At 36.1% G+C, this 25106-nt stretch overlaps 1 protein-coding gene across 2 annotated transcripts in view; it reads right to left on the reverse strand.

Moving 5' to 3' along the window:
• LOC114024508 (sodium/hydrogen exchanger 9B2-like) overlaps positions 1-25106 on the reverse strand; it is a 44802-nt gene that overhangs the window by 15788 nt on the left and 3908 nt on the right. For both annotated transcript variants that reach the window (XM_027837524.1, XM_027837523.1), the window contains exons 2-7: positions 16479-16566; positions 14908-15082; positions 14585-14755; positions 8433-8575; positions 7176-7303; positions 5400-5575 (exon numbers count right to left, since the gene is read on the reverse strand). In XM_027837524.1, the coding sequence (XP_027693325.1) occupies positions 5400-5575; positions 7176-7303; positions 8433-8575; positions 14585-14755; positions 14908-15082; positions 16479-16556 (871 nt within the window). In that variant the 5' untranslated portion in view covers positions 16557-16566. The remainder of the gene's footprint in view (positions 1-5399; positions 5576-7175; positions 7304-8432; positions 8576-14584; positions 14756-14907; positions 15083-16478; positions 16567-25106) is intronic.

Below are 25106 nucleotides of genomic sequence, written 5' to 3' on the forward strand. Positions count from 1 at the left end.
GTCATGAAGAGTTGGACACAGCTGAACAACAACAAAAAAAAGATGATCAAATTCCCTGATAATACAAGAAATAAAAATCAAGACAACCTTAAGATTTTACCTTACACTCACTAAAAAGGCAAAAATGACAACAACAAAAAAAGTCCTAAATTCAATTGTGTCAGAGCTATGAAAAAAAAACAAAAAACCAGGCACTCCCAGTTTCTATAGTGCTCCATTTAATAATGGAAACACTAACTTTTTAATTGAAATTTAATTCAATTACTGAATATATTTTTGGTGGTACTGTAGGCAAATATTTTGGAAAGCAAAGTATTATGTACTAAATCATCTCTTTTGAAAAAAATAATTTTTATCCATATAATAAAAAGGAAAAATAACCTATTTACAAAAAATTATAGCTGCTTTTTTTACGATAGGAAAAATGGAAATTATGTGACCAACTAGAGTATATTATTGAAATGGTTCTATGAAAATGATAAATGTAAAACATTTGAGGAAATATGAAAATACCTATATGAAGTGATGCAGAATGAAGTCAGTAGAACGAAAATGTCATATATATTAACTACAGCTACTGGGGCGGGAGTTGGGGGGGTGGGCAGGATAGGGAAGAAACAAGGAAAAATGACAAACAAAACTGGGGGAATGGAACTTTAGAAAAACCTAGAAAGGGACAAAGAATAAAAACAGTTTTGTTTGGATTGTTTTAATTGTTCATTGTTCATTAATTTCATTTGTTTCTATCTTATTAAAATTTTTTGTTAAGATTATAATCACTATGAGTTTTGTATATGTATTCACTCATTTGTGGTAATGGTTAAGTTTGTAATTAAAAAATAAAACGGAACAAGGTTCAAATCCCACTTCTAATGCCACTGCCTATGTGACCTTGGACAAGTCATTTTATTTCCTTGGGTCTCAGTTTCTTCATCTGTAAAATGAGGGGTTTGGATATTATGGCCTCCAGGGTCCCTTCCAGATTTATGAGCCTATGACCCTATGTATTAAATACCTAATAATTGTGTGTGAAATATATTTTTTGCCCTCCAAAAAGTTGCACATAACCTGCCCAAGTTAAAAATGTAAATGTCTAGTAAGATAATTTATTTTATGAAGGATATAAACTTTATACAATAATACAAAAATTATAATTAAGGCCAGCCATGAAACATGTAACTTGGAACAATTTTTTCACTATACAAACTTATACATGGATGGAGTAAGCAGATTAAGTGTTTACCTGAGTTTTCAAATGCCCGTTTAAGGGTCTGATTTTTAATATTTGGCCTGAAAAGGTACACTAGGAATTTAGCAAAAGAAACAACACAGGTTTTATGAATAATAATCTTTGTAAACAATATAAGGCAGTACAATATAGCAGAAAGAGAACTAAACAGGAAATCAGAAGACCTGAGTTCTAGTCCTAGCTAGTTGCTCAGAGATGGCTATATGACTCTAAGTGCATTACTGAACCTCTCCAGATCTCACATTCCTTATGAGATGAGATGGTTGGATTTGATCATCTCTAAGTTCCTTTTCTCAATCTCAACCAATCATTATATAACCAGGTTTAGGGAAGACCGAATTCTTGCAAGCACTGGGTAGGACCTCAGAGACTAGCTGCATAGACTTCTGTTAATTATAGTCTCATAAGACAGAACAAAAATCCCCTCACTTGGATGGGAAGGACTGCATGCAAAGGAGAAACTCAGCAGGAGAATTTGGTTTCCTTTTCACTAGGAAGAAAGACAGTGGCACCAAGAAAATGGCAGATTGTTAATTGGTAGTTAAAGGGACAGAAAGAGAAAGAAAGGAAAGAGAAGAGAGGGGAGGAAAAAGACACAGAAAGGGGGCTTGAGTTCTCTCTCCACTCAAACTCTCTGAGAAGTGGGTGTATCTAGGACAGACTGGGGTGAGATCTTCAAAATGCCAGAGAAGTGCTTTAATTTTCCCTCACATCTCCCTCTGTCTACAGTCAGCAGGTATTGACTTTAAGATTTTTCTCTTAAGTTGTTCCTAATTTCTGATTTTCATAGCAAGTTAAAAGATACTTTACCCAATATAAAACCGTAACCAGTCTTAATTAGTTCATGATTAAAATTATTCTTAATTATGAACAAGGGGATTGTCAGGGAAAGAGACAATAAATAGTTAGTGATTAAAAACAGAGGCAGAGAATAGATGTTCTGTCTGGATTGCTGGGACAGTTGGGAAAGGATTCATCTCTCATTGTTCGGCTAGGAGCTTGAGTTATTAGAAAGAAATCTTAGGGAGTTTTGATTTCCTGTTAGTAACTCTCATAAATTCTTATATAGCAGCGTTTAAACCACTAGGGACTATACCCCTTTGTTACCGAGTAAACAAACACATGGCTAACTAGACTGATGCTTTTCTCCAAGGAAAGTAGTCTCAGGCAAGTGCACTCCCCTGTGTCCATTTTCTTTAAAAAGTCTATTCCTAGGGAGGGACAGTAGAAGGGCATTGACTAAGGAAAGTCACAGCCCCTGGGACTAAGGTAAAAGTTGGGAAATAGCATAAATGCATACATTCCCAAGGTGTGGAGAGTGATGCAATAGAGACCATCCTTCACCTCCATAGTCAACCTTACCAGACAGCACCACCTGCTGGTTACAATTATATGCTCTCTCTAAGCTCTACCATGACTTTTTTAAAAATTCAATTGTATATTCAGTCACAATGTCTTGCCTTTCTCCACTCTTTCTTCCATCCATTCTAACATAATTTATGATTCCCTACTACTTTATGTTATTTTCGAATTTTGGTCATCTTTATCAAGATTTTGTCCTTCAAATAAAGCTCAAAGATTTTTACTTGAGAAAACTCTTAGGAGAGAATATCTATAACACATACATATCTATCTGCTGGTATGAAATAAAATCAGAAAAAAATGTGACTTTTCCTCATATATGAAGTTATGGAATTAATTTAGTAATATACTTACCTTAATGAATAGAAAACCATATTCTGATGCCCTATTGTGGTGAGGTAACCCTGTGTTAAGACTATACCAGTGAAGTCATGTTAGGTCCTTCCAAGCTGGAAAGACTTTGAGTATGACCCAGACCCTGCTTATATAGTTTCTACTCTAAAGGCAGAGAGGCTTATCAGTTGGTCAATCAATCAATAAGCATTTATTAGGTGCTTACTATGTGCCAGCTACCATGCTAAGTGCTAAGAACACAAAGAAAGGTAAAAAAAGAAGGAAAGAAACCAATCTCAGCCTCTGCTTTTAAGGAGCTCAGTCTAATAGGAGATATAACATGCAAGCAACTGTGTATAAACAAGATATAGACAGAATGAGTTGGAGATAATTAACTGAGAGAATACATTAGTATTAAGGGGGATCAGGAAAGGCTTCTCATAGAAGGTGATATTTTAGCTGGGACTAGACAGAAGCCAGGAGAAAGAGATGAGGAAGGAGTTCCAGGCATGGGGGACAACTAGTGAAAATGCCCAGAACTGGGAGATGAGTGTTTTGTGCAAGGAATGGCAAGTTAACCGAGGTATGGTGAATTTTTTGGTCACGGTAACTCTCAAATATTGAACCTATGATTTCAACAGTACAGGAAGCTTCCAGTGAGGAATTTCCTTTATAAATATCAATTGGTACCTTCTCTGCAATTTATAATCTTAAAGAGTTGCCTAGTAAACAGAGAAAGTAGGTTACTAGCTCAAGGTCATACAGCCAGTATGTGGTAGAGGTGGGGAAAAAGAGGTGAAGAAAAATATGATAATAGTTCTTTCTTCTTCCTGCTGTGATTTCACTTCTTTTCTATCTATTAAAAAAAAAGGAATTGATTTTGTTTGACTAAAAAAGAAAAAAATTCACTGGTCTATGTTAAATTGAATATAACTAGCTGATAGTTATTACAATATATGAACTAGTATATATGACATTATAGAAAAGCAGCGTGACATAATGGACAGAGCCACCTTGAAGCTACAAGTCCTGCCTCTGACTCCTACTGGCTGTGTGATTCTAAGCAAGTCACAGCCTCTCGGTGTTCTAGATAACCCATTGAGACTAAGTGGCAGAAAAGATGCCAACCTACATGGGTAGGAGTAATTTTCTTAGCAATAAAGTCATAGGCCCAGTGATCCCTATTCCAAACTTAGAATAAATACAAATAAGAAAGGAAATATAGAATAGTGGATAGAGGATTGGTCTTGGAGTCTAGAAAAACCTGTGTTCCAGACCCGCCTCTGATGTATACTACCTGTGTGACCATGGGCAGATCACTGGATTTCTCAGTGCCATAGTCACTCTTTAAGACTAGGTTTCAGAGGAGATGCTGATCTTAATTTCCACAAAAGGAACTCCTCCACACGATGAAATAAATCACAGGCCAAGGGGAAAAGGAAGTAAGACTTGCCCATTAGTCATCTATAAAGCTATAAACAAAGTCCAAAACAAGTCAATAATACAAAATACAGGATCAAAGACTGGGAATTGTTGACCTCTGAAAGCTCAGGTAATATGCTTCACTTATTTCATTGGAATGTAAAGCCACCTTCTGAGGTAGAGGGCATGACAGTAACCGTACCTTCTCATCACACTCAACGAGCCATAGAGCTAAATTGATTTCTAATTATTAAATCATTAAAAAGAAATTATAAAATGGTAAGGTTTGCTAAGGTTTCCTAAATATTTGAATGGTCTGGGGTTTTCCTTTGATTTCCAGGTAATAATTCTAACAAAAGTTAAATCAATAGTAATTTTTTTCTTGATAATATTTTCTCCTTTTATATTGCAATTAGGACTCAAATAAGGCTGAAATGAATAGAAAGCTCAAACTCATTTTAGACCTCTGTTTTAAGACAGTCTTGCAAATAATACATTGGGAAGTATCTTATTAAATTTTTAGTAATATGGTCTAGCCCAGTTAATCCAAGCCAAACCAATGTTCCTCACTGCTCATTTTATGTGAGTTGTTACTTACTGGGGAAGGTAACTACTAACACAGTTAATTTTTTTTCCCATTTAATAGTATTTTATTTTTTCCAATTACATGGAAAGATAGTTTTCAACATTCACTTTTAGAAGATTATGAGTTCCAAATTTTTTTTCCCTCCCTACTCTCCCCCCCTCCCCAAGATGGCATGTAATCTGATATAAGCTATACATGTACAATCATATTAAATATATTTCCACATTAGTCATGTTGTAACATAGTTAATTTAAGTGAAGTCTTTTAGCTGCAGAGAGAAAAATGGACAAGATGGCTTCTGGTCCATTCCAGCAACATAATTTTGGAAGCTGGAATTTGATTAAGTCAAATCAAAGATAAAAGAAGCAATGAACGAATGAATCTTTCTTGTAACAATTTTCCTATATTTCAAGAGCCAAAGAATACTATGAGTTATTAAGTGCTTACCTGTAGAGAAAGCCATGCCTAAACAGGTATTGAAGCCAGTGATGGCTAGAATATCATCAAAGCTACCAGCAGCCATAAGCAAAGTCGGGACACCTTTTTCAACACCAAATCCACCTCCTTGCAAAATGAGCATCGAGGGCACCACAACAGCTGGGGAGACGGCACCTAGAACAAAACTAAGCAGGAAGAATTGCAAGTCTCCATTGAATTTTTTTCTTATGATTTTGAAAGGAAATTATCATATCTTCAGGGGCAAAATCCCCTACATCTATAGAGGCCAAAATAATGACCATCTTGGTCATTTAAAACTAAGAAAAAAACTTCCTCAATACAAAGCTTTTTAATTTCATTATTATATTATATTATTATAATATATAATACATTATGTTTTTATTAAAGTATTACAAAATACTTTATTATTAATAGCAATAATAGTAAGGAAAAGAAGAAGAATAGCTATCATTTACATAATACTTTGTAAGGTTTGCCAAGTGCTTTACATATGTTAACTCATTTGATCCTCACAACAACCCCCAGAGGTAGGTCTTGTTATTATTCCCATTGATGAGGAGGGAATTGAAATAGAAATTAAGTGACTTGTCCAGGGTCACACAACTTAATAGCTGTGTGACATTTAATAGTGTCTGAGGCAAGATCTGAACTCAGGTCTTCATAGAAAAGATATAACACCATTCCCCCTCCCTCACCCAGAAAAATGAGTGTAAAATGAAGCAACAATGAGAATTAATAGCTGAGCAGGAAGAGAAGAAATGATAAAATGGTAAAATCACAGTTGTCAGGGTAGAGTGTAGGGACAAAGACTGTATTATCCTTTGTGCTTTTTTTGTGGTGAGATTTGACTTATCTTTCCCAACATCTACAGGTTTCACCAACGTGAGCATTTCCTCCAGGCTACCCATACAATCCTTCTCATCCTGTCTGCTTCTTGGACAAGTCCTCCCACAAAACCTCTGAAGAATTTCCATGGAGTGTTGGAATGTAAGGTGAGACTAAAATAGAAGGTCTTAACCTGGGATCTCTGAATTTTTTTTTAACAATTTTGACAATTGTCTTTCAATATTTTTGGTCTTCTTTGCAATCCTGTGCGTTTTATTTTATGCATTTAAAAACATTATTTTGAGGAGGAGTCCATAAGCTTTACCAGATTGTTGAAGAGGTCCATGACACAAGAAAAGTTAAGAATCCCTGGACTAAAACATCAATTGTCCCCAGTACCCCAAACAGTTTGAATTATTAACTTCTACAATGTAGGCAAAGGGCACTATAGAGTTTACATTATAAATCAGAAATTAACACACTTTAAATTCTGCATATTTTGGTAGGTCTCACCTAGATGTCTATAATTTTTGCTGCTTTAGAGGAAGTGGAAAAGCACTGGAAGATCTGTGTTCAAATCTAGCTTCAGATGCTTACTAAAAACGACTCTGGGCAAGTCACTTTACCTCAGTTTCCTCATCTGTAAAATGGGGATAATAATAGCACCTACCTTGTAGGGTTGTGAGTGAAATAATCAATCAATCAAGTGAAATAATATTTTTAAAGTGCTTACTTAGCACAGTGCCTGGCACATAGTAAGCACTACATAAATGTTAACTTATCATCATTATTATTATTAATATAAAAGGCTAGGAAATGTACATCTGACTCAAATGGAAAGAACACTCCGCAAAATCTTAAAGAGTCATAGATTTAAATGCCACATGTTATTTAAGTTTCAAATGTTCCTGCCTATTTTCACAAAGAAAAATAAATTACCCTAAGATAAATCCCCATTGCCAAGGTAAATGCATTAAGAAGTGGGCAAGAACAGCAGATGAACATGCCTCAACAAGGCAGGGGCCCATGGATAATCGTAGGCACACAGCCTTCAGCTTCCTCAGGGCCTGAAATAGAAAAAGATACATTTAGATAATCCTTTAATGATGTACAGGCAAAATTAGCTTTAAGGATTGTTGGTTTGGGTTTTTTTTTTTTTTTGGCACTTTAATACCCCATTTTAAATCTACTTTTTGTTTGTTTGCTCTGAGATTTGAGAAGGTCTGGATAACTGGAGGGAACTCTGACCAAGTAATTGGGACAAGCTTTATTTTTCAGTGTGTGATGTTTAAGAAGTTCGAAAGACATAGTTTCTAGATAGTTAATTATTCTACTAATAATACTGGCATATTATCAATAAAAGGAATGGTGACATAGGCTCACAGTTTGCATGCCTTGGAAGAATGAATGTTCCTCTGATTGGTTAACAGTTAATGAGAGGATGAATACTATAATGAGAGATAGGCTTGTTCCAATGAGGGTCTTGGGATATGTGACACTGAGCACCCGAATTTTGGTCAAAGTAATTTATCAATGTCCATATCACCCGTCTGACAAAAAGGAGAATTCACATTTTCCCAGATCTGTTTGAGTAAACATAATGAGCAGGAATCCACCCATTTGCCTAAACTTGGAATTTCTTTACTGGTTTTGATTAGATCTTTAGCTTTCTTGGCTGGGCAAGCCTTTACCCAAGATTTCCCACACTGGTTGGTTTCTGGATGAGGAAATAGAAAAGGGGAAAAACCTTGGTCCTAATCCAATAATTAATTATTAAATACAAGAGAGAAATAATTATTTCTCTCAAGTGTAGGGATAGACAGATATTGAGGTATTCTTTTTACCTCCACAAGGAGTAGGAATTTTCTAGGAGTGCCAAAGACCGTCTGAACTCAACAACTTATTGACATGGCCAACAGAACATGGCAGAGCTGCCCTCTGACTGTATCAACATATCATTGTAGAATTAGGGTGGGGAGTCAGAGAATTCAGAGAGTCACCATAAATGGGAAAAACTTTGGTAAAATAGGGCCCTAGACTTTTGTTTTAACTTATCTCATATTAAAGCTAAGCCTACCTGAAATACTCACATTCAAAGAGAAATCACATCTACTTTACAAAACACTCTGATATTTCATTCTTACTTGAGAACACAAGTCCTATTCAATTATTAGACATTTTGTTTCTCAACCCCACCTTTGAATCAAGTCCAAGCCCAGCGCGAACCAAAATAATAGAAAGGGCTATGTTTCTGAGAGATGCAGACCATGTGTGCTTAATCTGGATTTTGTCACTGACAACAGGAATATTTCTAAGGAGAAACCCAGCAAGCAGCATCCCTTGAAAGAAAAAACAAAAACAAAACAAGTGTTTCTTAGGTGAATTCATTTTCTAATAAAATTGAGGATATTTTTAATTATTAAAGGCATTTGATGATTTCAGTAATGTCCAAAAGCCATTTTTTTTTCATGTTTGATTCCGTGTCTAACACGTGTTGAACTTTTAATGAATAACTTTTTTTAAGAAAAGCATTACAATCTAGTTTGTGGGGCTGATACGAGAAAAAAAAATTTTGCAGAATTTTCATTCATGAAATCACGGAATTTCAAAATTGGAAGCAATCTCAGTAGCCCATCTAGCCTAATGTGTACCCAAAAGGAATTACCCACTATAATGTACTCACACGTGATCATCCAGACTCTGCTTGAAGACCTTCAAAGGAGGGGAATCCGCTATGTCCCAAAGCAGTCCATTCCATTTTTGTATAGCTCCAATTATTAGAAGGTGTTTCCTTAGGGGATTATAGATCTAGAGGGCTTCAAGATACCATGGAGACCGTCTTGTCATAGGATCAATGGATTCTGACCTGGAAAGGATCTTTGGGACATTCCCCTGTGTGAAAATTCCCTCTTTTAATGCAGATCAGCAACTCTATAACTTATTTATAATCTTAGAGTTGCCTGCAGCAATGAGAGGTAAATGACTTGCTCATGATTACACAACCAAAATTTGTCGGAGAATGGATTTGAGCCCAAGTCTTTCTGATTCCAAAGTCAGCTAACCCACCACCAATAGTCACAATGCCTTGTATTCACCTAATCTGCTTTTTCTCTTGGCTCTTAAGTACAAGAAATCTATGTGGGTTCCCTGAATCAGTAACAATCCAAGAAAGGCTGGAAACATACATTGCTTCTCTGTAGATCTTCTCTGAAATGTATAGAAATGGACTAGTATATTTTTCTGCCAAATTCTAATTAATCAAAACCCAAATTATATGGGTGAATGACATAGGAAATGACATTTAGGAAACTTGGTGTTTTAAAGAAGCCGGAGTACGTTGGACAACTCATATTTGTGCAACACCTCTGTCCGCTGCAAATGCAGAGGGAGTTGTGACTCCTGTGAGAATGATGTATGAATGGAGAAGACATTTCTTCAGGTGATTGAAAGACTTGGAGAGAGCCAACTGTGAGAAGCAAGCTCTCTAAGTTTTGAATGGCAGGCAGAGGATCTATTTAGAGCCACAGACACGTTGAATGGTCGATTGCTCACTCTCCATTATTCTGCAGTCCCTTCCAAGAGGTCCTAACTATAATAGCACTTTGGGATATTCCAGTTTCCTTTCCTTCTTCAATCAAGCTACCGACATAATGTTTAATCTTGGTCTATAAAGGAGAAATGTCAATTCTGGTTTAAGCATTAAGGATACCCCTTCTGGCTGCTGGTCAGAACTATTATTAGCACAGCTATTTCCTCTCACTAACTCAGCTAATGACTTTTGGTCTGGAAACCCTATTGTCTCTCCTGCCTCCACTCTTTAACATAGAATCTACTCCCTATCAGAAACTGGCCTGATCAATCCCTTAATATAGAAGCACCTAGGCTAAAATAAAGAGGAGGCAAAATATCAAGGGCTTTTGTTATTGTTGTTACCTTATATTTATTTTTAAATCTAATCTAAAACAATTTTTTCAATTAATAAGAATTTATTGCCTCTTCCTCCTACTACATTCCTCCACCTGGGGAAAAGAAAAAGAAAACCCTAGTAACAAAAAGTTTTCCCAGTTAACTGTTTTCTTTCTAATCTTAACTGGATTGATTTGTTTGTGTGAAAACTTAATTTTATGTAATCTGTCCTTTTTATCTTCTGTGATTTTTTTGGTACTTTGGCCACGTATTCTTCCCTTCACCATGGATCTAAAAGGTAGTTTCTTCTTTGATCTTCTAATTTGTTTTCAATGTGGCCTTTTATGGATAAGTCATGTATCTACTTACAGTTATCTTGATATATGGTGTGAGGTGTTAGTCTAAGCCTAATTTCTACCAGACTTCGTCCTAGTTTTCCCATTAGTTTTCGCCAAGTAATGAGTCCTGACTCCAGTAGCTAAAATTTTTGGACTTATCAAACACTAGGGTATGAAGAAATTAAATTGATTCTGTATCATTTTATAATTGATTCCATTCTTTAATCAATCCTATTCTGTATTACTACCCCATTTTGTATGATTGACCAAGCCATGTTTCTTTGTCTCTTTGCCTATGAGCTAAATTTAAAAGTTCAGTTCTCTTGCTAATCACTGTCCTATTCTTGCCTCAAGGAAATCTGTTACCCTTGAAAAAGGCAAGTGGACACCAGGGAGTCCGGTCTAGTATCTTTACACCACCAAACTTCAAGGATGTCTGGTTTGTTATCCAAAGAAGTCTGGTCCATTATCCCTGTACATGCAGGTGGACTCAAACAATGAACATTTCTTAGTCACAGAAGTTTGGCTTCCCCTCTGAGTTGGATAAAAGAAAACTTGTTAAAAAACAAACAAACAAAAAAAACCTTGTTATTCCTCATGCTTTTCACTCCTGAAAAATTCCATGATACCTGTTTGCTATCTTTAAAGACCCATAAGCTGACTTGGTACAATTGCACCAAATATGTTCATCCTTGCCTATCTTTCTGCAATTAAGGAGGATCTTATTTCCCTCCTAGGAGCCAGGGAGTCTGCTATCCCTGTATTTTTTAACAAGTACCAAATAATTTTAATTATGATTGCTTTAAAATATGGTTTGAGATCTGGTATTGTTAGGTCTCCTTCCTCTCACATTTATTCATTATCTCCTTTGAGATTCTTGATCTTTATTTCTTCCATATAAATCTCATTATTATTTTTTCTAGAATTGTACAGTAATTCCTTGGTAGTCTGTATTGTTATTTTTATTATATTGGTTCAGCTTACCCACTTCTCCCATTATTTAGGTCTGTCCTTTTTACTATAAAGGGCATTTTACAATTGCATTCATATAATTTCTATCTGTAGACTCCCAAGTATTTTATACATTCTGTAGTTATTTTAAATGGAATTTCCCTTTTTACTTTTACCTGCTGGATTTTGTTGATAACAGAAAAGCTGATGATTTATAAAGGTTTGTTTTATATTCTGCAACTTTGCTAAAGATATTGTTTTCATTAACTTTAGTTGACTTTCAAGGATTCTCTAAGTAAACCATCTCATCTGCAAAGAGTGATTACTTTGTTTCTTTTCCTAAACTCATTCACTCAGTTATTTTTCCCTATCTAACTGCATTTCTAACATTATATAAAGTGGACATCTTTGCTTTACCTTCATCTTATTGGGAAAGTCTCTAGTTTTATCCCCATTACATATAATTTTGGCTCTGGGTTTTAGATAGATACCACTAACCATAGTAAAGAATGGTAAATTATTCCTTTGCATTCTAGTGTTTTTAACAGAAATGGATGCTGTTTACTGTCAAAAGCTTTTCCTTATGTTTAATATGATTGTACATGTATAGCCTATATCAGATTGCATGCCGTCTTGGGGAGGGGGGAAGGAAAGGAAGGGAGAAAATTTAGAACTCAAAATCTTACAAAAGTGAATGTTAAAAACTAAAAATTAACTAATTCAAAAATAAAAAATAAATAAAAATAAATTTTAAAAGGTTTTTCTGCATCTTTTGATGTGATCATATAATTTTAATTATTCTAGTTTTAAATTATTTTCACATTTATTATTTAAGTTTTAAATAATTCTAGTTTTTAATTATTCTAGTTCTAATTTTAAGTAAATTCTAGTTGGCCAATTATGTTTCTAATGAATCAATCCTGAATTCCTACTATATACCTAATCTGATCCTAATGTGTAATTTTTGTGATCTGTTGCTATAGCATCTTTGCTAATATTTTATTAAGAATGTTTGCTTGGGGGCAGCTAGGTGGTGCAGTGGATAGAGCACTGGCCCTGAAGTCAGGAGAACCCGAGTTCAAATCCAGCCTCAGACCAAACACTTGATACTTACTAGCTGTGTGACCCTGGGCAAGTCACTTCACCCCAACTGCCTAAGCAAAAAAATATATATATATATATATATATATATATATATATATATATATATATTGAGGGCAGCTAGGTGGTGCAATGGATAGAGCACTGGCTCTGGAGTCAGGAGGACCTGAGTTCAAATCTGGCCTCAGACACAAAACACTCACTAGTTGTGTGACCCTGGGCAAGTCACTTAACCCCATTCCCTAACCAAAAAAAAAAAAAAGAAAAAAAGAATGTTTGCTTAAGATGTTCATTACATATATTTGTCTAGTTTTTTCCTCTGTTTTGACTTTGCCTGGTTTAGGTACCAAAACCATATTTGTATCACCAGAGGAATTGGATATAATCCCTTCTTTTCACGGTTTTGCAAAAAGTTTGTAAAATATTAGAATTAATTATTCTTTAACTGTTTGATAAAATTTGCTTATAATTCCATCTGATCCCAGAGTTTTTTCTTGAGGACTTTATTTGGCTTGTTCAATTTATTTATTTTTTTTTGAGACCGGATAATTTTAATTCTCTACTTCTTTTTCTATTAATTTGAGTATTTCATATTTTTGTAAATATTCATACATTTCATTTGTCAGTTTTATTGCCAATCAGTTGGACAAAATAGTTTCTAATAATTTTCTATACTTTTCTGTATTTGTTGTAAATTCTCTTTTTTCATTTTTGATACTGATAATTTGGTTTTCTACTTTCTTTTTTTCGTTTTGTTTTGTTTGGTTTTTTTTTTAGTTAGGCAATGGGGTTAAGTGACTTACCCAGGGTCACACAGCTAGTGTTATGTGTCTGAGGTTGGATCTGAACTCAGGTCTTCTTGAATCCAGGGCTGGTGCTCTATCCACTGCACCACCTAGCTGCCCCTTTACTTTCTTTTTAAAAATCAAATTAATTAGTTGTTTATTTTTATTGGCTTTTTAAAAACTAGCTCATAGTTTTATTTGTTAATTCAATAGGTTCTTGCTTTCAATTTTGTTATAATCAACAGATTATGAAACAATATTTATAACCACTTGATTCATAACTATTACATTTTCTGGAAAATGTTTCAAATTCAAAGGGTAAAAATGGCAAAGAGATAAATTTGGGCAAAGATTTCGAATTAATGCAAATATCCTTTGAAAGACAACTAGGTAGTGCAGTGGATAGAGTGCAAGGCCTAGAGTCAGGAAGACTCTTATTCATGAGTTCAAATCTGGCTTCAGATACTTACTAGCTATGTGACTGTGGGCAACTCACTTAACTTTGTTTGCCTCAGTTTTTTCATCTCTAAAATGAGCTGGAGAAGGAAACGGCCAACAATTCCAGTATCTTTGCCAAGAAAACCCCAAATGGGGTCATGAAGACCCCATGACAGAAAAATGACTGACCAGCAAAAATATCCTTTGAAGGTCACATATGTATCTTACTTTAACATCTCATCATCCCACAGAAGTCAGTAACGCTCAGTGATAAAACAATTTTGCAGATGATTTATAGCAGTTATGTCAAACTTAATAGAAACAGATCGCTACAGATCACGTATTGACTTAGGAAACTACAAATTACCATTATCTATGTTACGCCGTCTTTTTATTTATTTTGTTGGATATTTCTCAATTATAGTTTAATCTAGTTCAGATCTCATTTGGGAGTGCTGTGGGCTACATGTTGGAAACTTCTGATGTAAAATCTACAAGATGGGTATAAGTAGACCTTACCATATTGCTATTAATAGCATGCACAGAAGTAGTTAAAAAAAAAAAAAATACCGTCCTCCACTTGGCCAGATAAGGAATATGTTTCATCCATATCTACTCCATGAGACCCTCTAATAAGTTTTTCTTAACTAAGAATCATTTTGAAAATATTACAAAACTTATTTTGTATAACAACAGTAAGATCACAAGATGTAAGAGAGGTATGGTTCCACACAGGAACTATATTCAAACATTCAAACATTCTTCAATCTGAACTACCAAATCTTTAAAATTCACACAGATAAAAAATAAAGGAAAAGGTTGTACTTACCAAGAAGAGGAGGTAGTGGAGGCAATGTAGGTAGCTTGACAAATCCCAGAAGTTTACCCCCAATGACAGCACAAAAAAACAGGATTAATATTCCAAACAGGTTTCCACCAGGGAGACATTCATTGCCAGTAATTGACCAAACCACAGCCCATACAAGAACCACCATGGTGACTGTAATAAATCAGGAAAATTAAAATATGTGACATTCTATCTATAGCGATCTCATGCTATAAAATATGTATCCCACAATATAAATTTGAAGATAACATGCTCATTAAATACATTTTGCAATTTCTTTCCTTTATGTCATATTCTCTACATACCATTTGTTATTATTCGACCAAAGATGCCTCTTGGGGGGCAGGCAAATATTTGCCTCAGTTTCCCCCTACTTGATTCTGGTGATGATTCTGGTGATGGCTCATTACTCTTCAGTAGGGCACTTTCTTCCATTGGTTCATTTCCGTCTATACCTTTCAGATCCATGACGGTCCCCTCCTTAGGGCAAAACAATTAAAAGTATGTGAAAATGTGATTATATGATATATTATATGAAAATATGATTCTTTTTGATAAAGGAAAGTCATTGAATCAGAAAAGAAAATTACTAGTATTGAAATAAATGAAAACTCTGTGTTGCGGGGAGGGAAATGGCTGGCAGATTCTTGCGACTTTATGAAGAGCTAATACACTAGGATTTGGAAAAGGTACAATGTTGGAAATATTAGACATTATGCCAAAATTTTCTTAGAACAGAAAGAAATCAGAGCCATGATGAGGTTATAGACATTAACAAGTGACGCAGAAATCTAAGTGATAAGAAAAACAAAAGATACCGGTAAAAGTTTATTTTTAAAAATTCAAGTCACATTTGAGACCCAACAAAAACTATAAAAGGTCTATGAAAAAATGTCACAGCAATGATGGGCATAACTTTCCAAGATTGCTTTCAGTGCAAAATCAGGTATGCTAATAAAAATGCATCCACCAAAGGACGGACTGCACTGAAATGATTAGGACCAGCACAATCTTTGGTCTGGTTTTGCCTCTATCATCCCACACTCAAATTAAAAGTCAAGAAGACAAAGACTGGTTAAATTGGAGTGACTTGGTATCATGGCTGCTCAGAATTGAATTTAGACGTTAGAAGGAAATTTGCAATGCTATCACAGAGGCAAAAAATAGTTTATCCCTAAAAGAAAGTACTGAAAGATTGCACATTGCATTTTAGATTGTGATTTTTATTTTTCAAAATACTCATTGCTATTTTTTGCTTTTTACATCACCTTCACATCCCATAGATCTCCCTCCCTTCCCCATTCCAGAGAACCAGACCCATAACCAAGAATGGAAAAAGGGTAAAAAGAAGTTCAGCAAAACTAAGCAACACAATGAAAAAAATCTGATATTATATGCATTGTTTCCACACCAATGGTCCCCCACCTCTACAAAGAAAGGAAGCTGTGTGGGGCAGCTAGGTGGTGCAGTAGATAGAGCTCTGGTCTTGCAGTCAGGAGGACCTGAGTTCAAATCCAGCCTCAGACACATGACACTCCTCACTGAGCTCTTGGAGCATATATCCTAGCCATGGATCAAATGATATAGACAGTTCAGTCATATGCCTTGGCACAATTTCAAATAGCTTATCAGAATGGCTGGAACAATTCACTGCTTTACAGTACTTTCAATGTGTCTCTCTTTCCAAGACCCCACCAACACTGCCTAGAATGTGACTTCAATATGCCCATTTGACTTGGCACAGCTCTCTCTCACTTAAATCCAATTCACTTGCAAGTCATGAAATCATCTTCTTGATGTCGTGGTCTTCTTTGAGAATGAAGGACAAACACAAATGAACAAATGAATGACTATTATAAAACACAAATAAAATTACCTCTGTTGTCTTGATTGTGCAAGCAGCAGAATTTACTTCTGGTTCATCACTCTGAATTATATTATCTTCATTTCCCATGGTTTGTAAACTAAGAAAAAAAGTAGGATGGGGGGGAGGGAGAAAGCAATTTTAAATAGAGACGAAGTAGCATATGAAAATGAAAACTCTATTCCTTTCCCTTTAAATTAAAGTGCTTTTCTTCCCAGTATTTCCCAGATAAAGCCTTGTAGTCAACATCACACCAACAGTAGTTAAACCAGTGGCTTTAACGCTACATGTGGCCCTCTAGGTCCTCAACTGCGACCCTTTGACTGAATCAAAACTTCACAGAACAAATCCCCATAATGATAATGATAATGATAATGATAATAATAACAACAATAATAAATTTCTTTTGACCAGAAGGTTTGTTGTCTCTTAATATTGACTTTATTTACATTGCTGTAATCATTGTGCCTGGACAGGTAGGTGGCATAGTGAATAGAACGCCAGGCCTGGAGTCAAGAAGACAGCTTCCTGAGTTCAAATCTGACCTCAGACATTTACTAGCTATTGGACCCTGGGAGTCACTTAACCCTGTTTGCCTCAGTTTCCTCATCTGTAAAATAAACTGAAGAAGGAAATGGCAAACCACTCCACTATCTTTGCCAAGAAACCTCAAATGGGGTCATGAAGAATTGGACATGACTGAAACAACTGAACAACAATCATTATGTATATTCCTCTTTTAGCTCTGCTTTCTTCACCCTACATTATGTGGTTCATCCCAAATTTCTCTGAATTATATTTACCATTCCTCACAATGTGGCAATATTCCATTGCATTCATCTATCCTAGTTTGTTCAGTCATTCCCTGATCTTTGGCATTTATTTTATTTACAGCTTTTTGTTATCACAGATAACATAACAATGAATATTTCTGTACACATGGGCATTTTCTTGTCAATCACCTACTTGGGTTATGCATTCTTAACTAAATGTTGTGAGTAATGTAGTATCTTTTCTTGCATAATTCCAAATTGCTTCCTGGAATCAATCCCATTATTTTATAGGTGAGGAATTTCAGAGAGGTTAACATCTAAGGTCATTTAGGTAGCTAACTCCAAACCCTGAATTCAAAACCAGGTCGTTTAAATCCAAATCTAGTACTCTTTCCATATCACACTGCCTCCTTGCTAAAACTTTCTACCACTAGTCCCATTAATCCTCTTTTCATGATTGGTCTTCATCATCCTTTATATCACTGAGATTTTGGCCAACCTTTATTTTTTTCTTGACAAAGACCTTGTTGCCTGAATTAAAATCTTGATAGGATTTTTTTTCTTTTCTTTTTTTTTTTTAAATTATTTTAGACTCAAACACTGAAACTCAATACACAATAGGGATAAGAAAAAGAAACATATCATAAACTTAAATACAAAGTAAGAAAAGGAAAGCATGTTATGTGCATAGCAGAACATAAGAGAGGATTCAAAATATGTAGCAATAAATTTTCATTTCAAGAAAGCTCGTATGATAAATACTACACATTGTGTTGAGAACTGCTTTTCTCTGTTTCCTTGTAAGTTTTCTTTTGTTCTATGCCGTGCACTTTTTACTTTGTTCTTTTTCCTCCCTTTCCTCCTCCCCCCCCAGACTACAATTAAGTGTGAATATATTTTTATATATATATATACATACATATGCATACATACATAGAATATACTTTCCTTAACAAATTCTACTCCTGATCTTTGTTTTCGTATTTGTGTGTGTCTCTGATTTCCTATCCCTCCTGACTCCTTTACTTCCACCTGCTACCTTGTCCTCCTATTACTACCTCTATCCCTCCTCCAAGGATCCTTCCCTTATCCTCCCATTCCCATAAATCTAAACAACCTTCTATGCCCCCCTTTAACTTATCCCCTCCATAGATTCCTCCCTTATCCTCTCCCCTCTCCCTATCCTGTTAACATTTTATTTCTTTCTAAATTTAGAAGACTTTTATTCTCTTCTGGATATATATGTATTGTTCCCTCTTGAACCCATTCCCAGTGAAAGGTTACCAGAACTAACAGCCCTCCTCCCCCATCAAATTCCTCAGTATCAGTTCTTACCTCTTGTACCTCATTTGTATAAGATAATTACTCTTTTTAGATGTTCCTAAACAGTTTTACTATCTAAAGTCATATCATACTGAGGTCTACCCCAATCTTTCTTACAAACTACCCAATTACTACTAACAATCTTAGACATATGTTTCACATTTTACACACATGAAAGGTAAACAGTCTGTACTTATTTAATCCCTTGTAATTAGTCTTTGGTATGTACTTTATATTTCTCTTGTCTTTTATATGTCAAATCTTCTATTAAGTTCAGTTTTTTTTTTTTAACAAAGTCCTGAAAGTCAAAATGTCCATTTTTTTTTTCCAATCAGGATTATGCTTAGCTTTGTTGGGTATAACATTTTTGGCCAGAACCCTAGTTCTTTTGCTCTTAAATATATAGTGTTCCAAGACCTATGGTCCTTTATGGTTGCTGCTGTTAGGTCTTGTGTGATTCTAATTGTGGCACTGCTATGTTTAAATTGGGTTTTAGTTTTGTTTTTTGTTTTTTTATTTTTTATTTTTACTCTATCTGCCAAAATTATTTAGGTCAAATTTTCTGTCTTCTTCAAATTGCCAACCTATGCTTGTAACTTTAAAGCATAGCCTAGTTTAGACCTTCTCAAGGGGTAAGGAGGAGTAAGTTAATAGAGAAATTATTGTGGCCTTCATCAGTTTTGGAGAAACTGGTGGCCCAGTGGTTAAAGCACCAGGCCTAGAGTCAGAAAGACTTGAGTTCAAATCTGGCCTCAGACACTTACTACTTGTGTGACCCTGGGCAAGTCACTTAACCCTGTTTCCCTCAATTTCCTCACCTGTAAAATGAACTGGAGAAGGAAGTGGCAAACCATTCCAGTATCTTTGCCAAGAAAATCCAAAATGGGGCAAATAGAGTTGGACATGATTGAAATGATTGAACAACAATGTGGACACTGTACAGTTTACAAAATACTCTCTTCACAACAACTCTGTTAAGCAGGTAGTGTGGAGACTAGGAATCAATGAACTTACTCTCTCTGACTGATGGGGATGAGATCTGAACCCCTAAAAGGAAAAGACCATGTCTTTGGGATCTGGACCCTGAAAAGGAAAAACCCTGGACTTTCCCACCTGGCCAAATCTCTGGTGGCCACCTGAGGCTATAATTCTATCAACTGGCCTTTCATTGTGGCTACACCCAATCTCCCAATTCTGTTCTATTACCTCCCAATTGCCCCTCGCCACTTTCTACCCTTAATCCTATCTAGGCTCCATTCTCCCTTGGCCACCTGGTCTAGGTTCCTGGCTTTCTGTTCACCTCAGCTTACTGACTACTCCCATCCAGATCCTCTTTAGACCCCTCCTCCAGTTACCCCAAACTACTTGGCCACTCCTAGATTCCTCCCAAAGTCTTTCTGTATATAAGGTCCATCTTGTCTCCATTAAGGTACTCAGATTCTTAAAATCTAGTCACTGCTCAGATTCTTTAAGAACCTAGCCAATAGGCCCCAGGAAAAACCCTGGAACAGCTGAACCAGAAGAAAGATGGGGTGCAGCAGTCTGGTGGCCCAGGTAGCTTGAGGGATTAACGGGAAAGGCCCCTCTTGCCCTGGGGGAAGGGGAGCAGTACAGAATGGGAGGTGTCCCAGCAAGCTAGTTGAAAGCCCAACCTCAGCATACTAGGAGGAGATCCTGAAACTCAGATAGTGGAGCAGGCAAACAGCAGCACCTGGACCCCTGAGTGCCTCAATGAGGGCAGGGGAACCAGCTTGGAAAACCACCAGGTGCCCCAGCATTCTATAGCAACTGGCTCTCCTCGTGCCTCAGCAAAACTAAGGGAAGCAGCACTCCAAGGGGCCCCAGGCAGATAAACATCCTGCAACAACCATCTGAAAGGAACTGAAGAAAGCAAAAGGAAGGAAAGGCCCAAGTGAGCAGGAAATTTCCAGGAGCCCTACTATCCAATCCTACCCCTAGAGTTCCAGTGTTGCTGATTCCAGCCCAACACCAGGTAAGCTGCCAGAACCCTACGGCCTCCAACTGCCAACATTGGAGGTCCCACCAAACAAAGCCAGTGACCAGGCCCTAGGCTCCCAACACAAGAAGCTTGAGTCAGTGCTCTCTGCTCCCCAGCAGGAGAGATCAATCTCTTTAAAGGACAGGAAATAAGCAAAAAGAAACACACGATAGATTCTTATTATGGGAAGAGTGAAGATCAAGGCAGAAATTCTGAAGAGGACAACATTGTCAACAAACCCACATCTGGAACCTCAAAAGGGAATATGAACTGGTTTGAAGCACAAAACGCCTTCTTAGAAGAGCTCAAGAAGGATTTTAAAAGTCAAATGAGAGAAGTAGAAGAAAAAATGGGAAAAGAAATGAGAGGTATGCAAGAGAGAGTCAATAGCTTGGAAAAGGAAGGACAAAAATTAGCTGTAGAAAACAAGTCCTTAAAAAATACAGTTGGCCAAGTGGAAAAAAAGTACACTGAAGAAAACAAGTCCCTAAAAAATACAAATGGCCAAATGGGGAAGGGAGCACAAAATCTAATGGAAGAAAACAATTTGTTAAAAATTAGAATTGGGCAAATGGAAACTATCTATGAGAGAGCAAGAATCAGTCAAACAAAAACAAAAGAATGAAAAAATAAATGAAAATGTAAAATACCTCATTGATAAAACAACTGACCTGGAAAATCAATCCAGGAGAGACAATTTAAAAATTATTAATCTACCTGAAAATCACAATAAAAAAAAGAGCCTAGACAGCATCTTTCAGGAAATCATAAAGGAAAACTGCCCTTAGGTCCTAGAACCAGAAGGTAAAATAGCCATAGAAAGAATCCACCAATCACCTCCTGAAAGAAATCCCAAATTGAAAATGCCAAGGAATATAGTAGCCAAATTTCAAAATTACCAGATCAAAGAGAAAATACTACAAGCAGCCAGAAAGAAACTATTTAAATATCATGGAACCACAGTCAGTATTACACAGGACCCTGCAGCTTCTACATTAAAAGACCATAGGGTGTGGAACATGATATTCTGTAAGGCAAAGGAGCTTAGATTACAACCAAGGATCAACTACCCAGTGAAAATGAGCATGATCTTTCATGGAAGGAGATGAATATTCAATGAAATAGGGGACTTCCAAACCTTCCCGATAAAAGGACCAGAGCTCAACAGAAAATTTGATCTTCAAATACAAGACTCAAGAGAGACATAAAAAAGGTAAGTGGGACAGAAATAAACAACATGTTATTAATAAGGGCAAACTGTTTATGCCCCTACAAGGGAAGATGACATTTGTAACCCTTGAGAACTGTATTGTTATTACACCATGTTAAAAGGGCATACATAAAGGGGGTTGGTATAAGTTGACTTTGATGTAATGATAAAAAAAAAATCTGATCAAGTGGGTTAAATGGATCCAAGTAAGTGGATTAATTTGATCTAACTAAGAGAATGTACTGAGAAAAAAAGAAAGGAGGAGGCAGACAAGGGTAAATTACATTATAGGAAAAGGCACAAAAACCTATTACAGCAGAGGGAAAGAAGGGAGGGAGATGAGCATTGTTTGAACCTTACTCTCATGGATTTGGCTCAAGAAGGGAATAACATAATCAGTTAGGTATCAGTATTGATAGACTTAACCCTTCTCAGCAATACAAAGATCTAAGACATCTCCAAAGGCCTCATGATGAAAAGTGCTATCCACATCCAAAGAAAGAACTATGGAGTTTGAATACAAATCAAAGCATACTATTTGTTATTTTTTTTCTTCTGTTGTGTTTTGTTTTCTCTTTCTGGTGGTTCCTCTTATTGGTTCTAATTCTTACTTACAACATCACTAATGTGAAAATATGTGTAATAGGAACGTATATGTAGAACCTATATCAGATTGTGCACTGTTTTGGGGAAGGAAGTAGGGAAGGATGGTGAGAAAATTTAAAACTCAAAAGCTTATGGAAGTGACTATTGATAAATCAAAATAAATTGATTTAAAAAAATTTTTTAAAAGAAGAACCTAGGTAATAGCTCACAAATGTTCGGATTCCTTAAGAGTCTGGTCAATATGGCAGATCTTTAATAAACTTTGTCTCTGGCTGAAAGAAGGTTAAGGTCAAATTCCTTCGGGCAGGGGCCATGTCTCTTGCTCTCGATATTTTGGGGTCCCAGCACCCCTAAACCTCTAGACCTCAACATGATCAGTGCCCACATTTCTATCCTTTATAACAGCAGGATATTTCAAGGATGTAAAGACACCCTTGAGTGTGTGTGAATGATGATACTAGTTGGATCTGATTCCAAAAATTTGAGTATTGGTCTGAGGTAGGTGGACAGATGTCAGAGATCCCAGATTGGTGGATGTCACTACCATTGGGGGCTTGAATCTCAGAGGGTCTCTGTTCTCTTCTTTGTGTTCCCTTCTTTGAATATTTGCAAACCATATCAGTAATCCTTCCCAGCACTGAGTCCCTTTTCAGAGATATGATGTGTTCTTGAGGGAAAGCTCTCAATCAGAGCAAGCTGCCAGGATTTTTCAAATCAATGAATGTTATCCTGATAGCATAAAGTAACCAAGGGAGAGGAGTGGCTAGTGGTCCTGGTAAAGAGCTTAGCTAAGAAGGATCTCAAAGGGGTCACTAACTGAAAAACTGCACCCCACAGACACTCATTATCTGTGTGATTATTGGCAAATCACAACATGAGACTCAGTTTCCTCACTGTGAAATAGGTTCCATACAAGGAAAATGCTTTGTAAACCTTAAAAAAAAGGGAGTTATTTTCAGTACAAATTGTGAATCAACACCGTTGAGAAGTCGAATTATTCAAACACTATTCCCACTACACATGAGTCCTCTCTTCATGTATGGGGTCCACTTTCTTTCTCCATATTGCTACAGTAGTAAGGAAAGAGAATGAAAAGTGAAGCAAGAACTCAAAAGCATAGGGCTACTTAAAACTTAATATTTATTTCTTTATTATTATTTTTATTATTTATTATTACTTAATAATTATTATAGGTGAACCACTCGATAGACGCTGTCATATCCCAAAGCAGGTGATAATTAAACATCTTTTTTTTTTTCACATCTCCCAAAAAGAAAGACTCCTGACCTCTTCCTGTAAACTCTGCCTTAATTCCCACCTCAAGAAAGGAACTCAGCCAAAAGAAAGATAGGCTGAAACACATACCTTAGATCAAACAACTTTCACAATCTCTCTTTAGGGTGAAGTTCCCTAAATGGTCTTTACCTTATCTGAAAGAGTTAGGCAGTACCAAGTTTGAACAATGGTTATTCTGGTTTGTAAATGAAGAGGGTGGTTCTGTTGAAACAGGTAAAACCTCAGCTAAGGTAAAAAAAGGAATTTACAATTAGGTCCAAAGTACCACCACCCCTCTTTCTTCCACCTCCCAATTTTAACCACATTTTAATTGAAAGTAGAAGACTCATTTTTCCCTCTTTCAAATAAACAAAATTAAACTTCTAAATTAAAATAAACTTCAAAATTAAACTTCTAAAAAAGGACTAATAATTACAATAGCTAGCATTTATATAGAGCTTTAAGGTATGCAAAGAGTTTTAAATGTGATATACTTCACATGCATCTTTGCCACTAAATAATCTTGGGAGTTAGATACACTGGACGGTATTATTACTATTTTACAGGGAAGGAAACGGGTTCAGAAAGGTTGGGATTCTTCATCCTTCCCATCTTACATGTGACCTCTTACGAAACCTCTTCTGATCTCTGGCAGTTCTGGTCTTTCTTTCATGGACCTTAATTAGCATTTTCTCAGCACCTCTTGAGTTCATGTTGTATTAAATAGATCTCTAAAATAGAGACTATTTTTTTATTTTAATTAATTTTTAGTTTTCAACAATCACTTCCACAAGCTTTTGAGTTTTATTATCTATTTATTTAAGGGATTGGGGTTAAGTGACTTGCCCAGGGTCACACAACTAGTAAGTATCAAGTGTTTGGTCTGAGGTCGGATTTGAACTCAGGTCCTCCTGACTTCAGGGCCGGTGCTTTATCCACTGTGCCACCTAGCAGTCCAAGCTTTTGAGTTTTAAATTTTCTCCCCCTCCCTCCTCACCTCCCTCCCCAAGACAATGAGCAATCTGATATAGGCTCTACATATACATTCCTATTAAACATATTTTCACATTGGTTGTGTTGTAAAGAAGAAGTAGAACCAATAGGAGGAACCACAAGAAAGAAGAAACAAAACACAACAGAAGGAAAAAAAAGAGCAAATAGTATGCTTTGATCTGCATTCCAACTCCACAGTTCTTTCTTTCAATATAGACAGCATTTTCCATCATGAGACTTTCGGAAAATGATCCTTGCATTGCTGAGAAGAGTTAAGTCTATCAAAGTTAGTCATCGCACAACATGGCTGTTACTGTGTACAATGTTCCCCTGGTTCTGCTCACTTCACTCAGCATCAGTTCATACAAGTCTTTCCAGGTTTTTCTGCAGTCTGCTTGCTCATCATTTCTTATAGCACAATAGTATTCCATTACATTCATATACCACAAGTTGTTCAGCCA

The sequence above is a fragment of the Vombatus ursinus genome, unplaced genomic scaffold (assembly GCF_900497805.2).
Source record: "Vombatus ursinus unplaced genomic scaffold, bare-nosed wombat genome assembly UNPS02014821.1, whole genome shotgun sequence".
Lineage (NCBI taxonomy): Eukaryota > Metazoa > Chordata > Mammalia > Diprotodontia > Vombatidae > Vombatus > Vombatus ursinus.